General features: G+C 40.0%; 1 protein-coding gene and 1 long non-coding RNA gene across 2 annotated transcripts; both read right to left on the bottom strand.

Moving 5' to 3' along the window:
• Nucleotides 1–337: 337 nt before the first annotated feature.
• On the bottom strand, nucleotides 338–1906 carry LOC132897416 (uncharacterized). The gene is made up of 3 exons (XR_009656311.1): nucleotides 1884–1906; nucleotides 1390–1499; nucleotides 338–435 (listed from the first exon to the last, which is right to left on the bottom strand). It is a non-coding gene; the product is annotated as an uncharacterized LOC132897416 (long non-coding RNA).
• Nucleotides 1907–1915: 9 nt separating this feature from the next.
• Nucleotides 1916–4235, bottom strand: LOC132898638 (uncharacterized). Its single transcript, XM_060940360.1, has 6 exons — nucleotides 3759–4235; nucleotides 3011–3156; nucleotides 2403–2622; nucleotides 2242–2317; nucleotides 1988–2143; nucleotides 1916–1938 (listed from the first exon to the last, which is right to left on the bottom strand). Exons 1-6 carry the CDS (start codon nucleotides 3783–3785, stop codon nucleotides 1916–1918), a joined length of 648 nt encoding a protein of 215 aa, XP_060796343.1. The 5' UTR covers nucleotides 3786–4235.
• Between the last annotated feature and the right edge of the window lie 659 nt (nucleotides 4236–4894).

Below are 4894 nucleotides of genomic sequence, written 5' to 3'. Positions count from 1 at the left end.
TCAATAGAGCACATAATTTTTAAGTTTGTGTAATTCTTACCCTCCAATTTGCAATTCAATGGACCTGCCCAGTTTTTTTGGTGTGCTTTATAGAATGCAACAATTGTCCTGTCCTTCTGGGCTCTCTCTTAAATCCATCCTTAAACACAGTGGGGGTCCAGAGTCATGCGTTTTGAGAAGAGCCTCTCTGAACAGTATGGCAGCTTTAGCAGGGTCCGAGGCTACTTGCCACTCTGTTCAAATAGTAGAGTGAGGAAAAATAAGTCAGATTGAATGTGTGTATCCCATAAATATTTTTTCCAATTACACTTGTTAACAAATCTTGTTATACCATCTGTAGTAGAATCAGTGGGTGCTACTACTGAGAAACTTCTGGATGGACCTTCTAGGGCCTCCAACTCGCCTCCAACTGTGCCATCTGATGGATCGATGTCCCTAGTAGTATAAATACAACACAATGATTAATGTAATTCTGACATTCACAAACCCGTTTCTTTTTCCAAAACAGTAAGTAGTGTCATGTCACTCTTATGGTAGCACATGTAAATAAAATGTTACCCTACAGAAGTAAAAGATTGATTATAAATGTAGATAATATCCATGTTGTTACACTTGGTTCTTAGAACCCAGGTCTCCCAGGTGGTAATCTGTGGACAACCCACCAGTCTACTGAGCTGAGAATGGTACGACTCAATAGCAGGCTAACGAAAGTCTTTAGTGCATGGGTTTATTCCAATAGTAACTCAAGGCAAAAGCTCAGTTTCTCAAACAGATAATTCCAGTTAGCACAGCGGGTCAACAGGAAAAGAATAGGCAAATCCAGTTCACAAAAAACACAGAAAATCCAAACAGAAATATTCCACGAGGTAAGTTTAACAGGTAATCCAAAAGGTGATTTCAGTCCACAAAAAGCACAGAAGATCCATAAGGCAAAACATAGGCGGAACAGGGCATAGGTACTTCAGAACAAGGAAACCAGTGAAAACAAGAGAGAGTTCCTTACTGTGTTCTCCTCGAAGACTCAGCAACGACTGAATGAAACACATGGCTTAAATACAAAATGGCTAATGGGTGGCAAGGCAGGCACATGACCAGAGTAACAGGGTGCAGGTGAGAGTAATCAACCAAGGACACAATAGGAAAGGTAACATCACATGAGGCTAGCCCACAAGGGCGACATCTAGTGGCCAAAACACAAATGTCCAGAGAGTGGTGAAGGAAGTCCATGAGTGTGACACATGTTTCTGATGATCAGATTTTTCTGTGATATACACAGTAACAATAATGACAACCATGTATGTTACACAACTCTTTTCGATTATTTTTGGATGGACTATTGTACATAACTTTAGTCATTTCTAAACTGACTGAATAAATCAAAGTACTTACCTCTCACCACACATGCTGGCATGCATTTCAATTGTGGCAGAGGAGAATACACATGAACACACTGGACATGTTGCATTGTCCTCTGGGATCTCATCACATGCTTCAGAGTCCTGGATTTTGAAGGAAATTGAAACTATTAACACATACTGTGCGTTACTACATTCCAGAAATACAATCAAAGAGAGAATTTTCACTTTAAAAGGGACATCATTATTGAAAGACAACCTCTACGGGAAAAATTACTTTATGTACTTGATAAGTGTAGTGATAACCTAAGCAGTACAGTTATATTATTAATATATTTGTTAGTATTTAACAGATTCATAACGTTAAAAAGTACACCAGAAAAATTCAAGAAGTCATTTACACCTCATCATGAACCTTGTCAACAACTGTATAGGCTACTGTGTTGTAAATAGCAGGCCTATTAATGCGCTGGACATAAAAGTACAGATATTTATCATCATTATAGGTTTGTTAGTAAAATAGTGAACCTGTAGTGTCCCTTGACATTTCTCCAGATGGACTAGCAGAACATGCACCGGCATGCTTGACCCACATTTTTTACAGTCACTTTTTGGCATTTTTGAAAAGAAACTGTCATCTTGTGGGAGGGGAGTTGTATCAAGTTCTTCTTGCAGAGGCATAATGAATAGTGTGTTTTTGCCATTGTTAGAAGCAATTTTTAACTGTCTGGCAGAGTACCCCTCTGCTTCGGGTGGAAGCAAGCTTAGCTTGCGTTGTCCAGTGCCTCCTATACAAAAAGAACACACACACACAGATTTATATTACTCTTTCATAATAATTTTAATCTTATTTGAATAACGTGAGGTCTAGTTCAGTAAATGCTACCTGAGGCTTTGTAGAGGAGCCATCCCCCAGTTAAATTCCCCATTTTGGGAAACTCTTGGGTTAGAAGTGATGTGATCTAAGAGAAGATACAACTTAAGCTCAAGACAGATCTGATACAGGCCGAAATGCTAATATAAGATCAGCTGTAAATTAGTTTGTACCTGGGTATGGTCACTGTCCTCTGACATAGAAACATTCCTCCGGCCAAGCCCTGACATCAAATAGGATACTTCATCAGACGGCTGTGGTGTGCGGCTCATGGTCTTTGGAAGCAGGTAAAAAATAAAAGAGCATGTCTTGGAGACCGAGACATTTTGCCTTACTCCAACATATGGCCTCTTTCTACCTCTTTGACCTCTCTGGAACAATCCAGGAAATGACCTTAAAAAAAAAAAGACATTCAGTCATTTTGTTGACTTAAGAAACCATTTTTTGCAGCTGTAGTATAGTCATTGATATTTCTATTCAATTCATGTGTTGAAGCACTGCAGCTCCCATTTTACTGACTGTGACAACTTTCACATGATGAAATATCAAGGGTGTAAATTTGAGTATTCAAAGTTCAGCTGAGTTAGTATCAGAAAAGCACAAGTCAAAAATACAAGGTCAGCAATCACCAGCAATTAGTCAGCAATTACCAATGCCACAAATATTACCACTGAGTATTACAAGATAGGGACAGGTGCATGTGCACAAAGTGGATGGTGTTTATTTCCTCCTCATTTGTTGAACAGTTTATTTTGGTTAATATGATTTTCAAAGGTCAAACCTGGTCATTTCCTGATGAACTGTAGGCTGTTGCCCTGCAGTTAGGTTACTTTGCGGTTGAGATGTTCCCACAGGTTCATCTGGCAATTGCTGGACAATAGGTTGCAAGACAGAGAGGAGGTTCTGTGCTGCATCCCGTATACTGACCTGTTTGGAAAAGAAACGTGAAAAACGTAATGACTGACGGAATTTAAATGTTTCCACATACTTAAACTTTCACTTGCTCCCGTATGCCTATACACATTACAACATTCACTGCATTTTTAAAGGGTGCCGCGAAACAAGATATTTTAGGCCGCAAAAATCACAAAAAGGCCAACGCAATCCTGGAGGGACTGATTAGCTAACTTGGATATTTGCAATCTAATGTTGCCCATCGACATATGTGGGAATCGTCACGATGCTCCTGATGGTCAGCCCGCCACTGATGTGAAACGTTAGCCTACTACACGTATGTTACAAGCACAATTATATACAGTTAGCTAACGTAGCTTCTCAGGATAACTACCTATACTCTTCAAGCTGTATCGCTCGCACATTTGCTCTATTAGGATAATTTCGCTAACTGTAAATGTTACTACACGTGTATTACAATATAGTTAGCCAACTTAGCCTGTCAAGATAGCCTAATTACCTCATTCTTCAAGGCTGCTTTTACGTGCACATTACCTCAAATAGGATAATTTCACTAACCGTGTATATTACAGAGTTAGTCAACTATAAGACATTTAAACCATAATGTTACTTACACGTTGTTGAACACCTCTTCCCTCCATGCTTTCGTGGCGCCGTGTCGCAGACCAAGATTCATGGCCACAGAGCCGTTTATTGAGATATTATCCCTATATACGACTTTGCATGGCCAATAACCACACTGCCACCTCCTGGACAAAAGTGGTAGAACAGGCATTCCTGGTCTCTGCGCGCAAATCGTTTCCTTCAAATCCATCCGAGTGAATCGTGCCAAAAATCACGTGAGAAGGATGACGCAACTGAGCGAGCAAATAGGAACCTGCACATGCAAATCCTGTTGTGCAGCTTTGCAGATCTGAAGTTACAAGTGCAAATTCGAAGATGCGCTTTCACAAGTTGTGAAATATGCTTGCAGTTTGCTTTTTGCAGATGTGTGGATCTGAAGTTACACTTACAAACTCTGAGATGCGCATTCACAAGTTGCGAATTACGGGTTTTACAAGTGCAAATCATAGTCTGCTCTTCTTCGGATATATGGCACTATCCTACCTTCATAAAGACTCCTCTAAGGCACAGAAAGCCAGCATCTATTTGAACTGCTGCTCATATAGCATAACACTTCCCTACATATGAGCTCACAGACACTTGTTGCTTGACACCCCTCCCTTCCTGACTTTTGACAATATCAGTATTTGAACTCACAATTTCCAGATGACAAGGTGAATGTTTTTCTATTGCACCAATGCCCAAGCAGCTTTCTATCAAAATCTTGATGTCTACAAATGGTGTCTGTCCAAGCTGATATTTAAACAAATATTAGGGATGCTGTGTGTATATGTATAAAAGTATACCCTGGAGGTATACTTTTAGGGCAGCATGTTGGTGTGGTGGTTCAAATCAAATCAAATCAAATTTATTTGTACAGTGCTTTTAACAATAAACACTGTCGCAAAGCAGCTTTACAGAATTTGAACGACTTAAAACATGAGCTAATTTTATCCCTAATCTATCCCCAATGAGCAAGCCTGTGGCGACGGTGGCAAGGAAAAACTCCCTCAGATGACATGAGGAAGAAACCTCGAGAGGAACCAGACTCAAAAGGGAACCCATCCTCATTTGGGCAACAACAGACAGCCTGACTATAATATAAACAGTTTTAACAGGTATAACCCTCAACTGTCCTCATGCAGCC

This window comes from Neoarius graeffei, chromosome 14 (genome assembly GCF_027579695.1).
Source record: "Neoarius graeffei isolate fNeoGra1 chromosome 14, fNeoGra1.pri, whole genome shotgun sequence".
Lineage (NCBI taxonomy): Eukaryota > Metazoa > Chordata > Actinopteri > Siluriformes > Ariidae > Neoarius > Neoarius graeffei.
The sequence above is the reverse complement of the archived record's forward strand: the minus strand, read 5'-3'. Positions and strand labels throughout refer to the sequence as shown.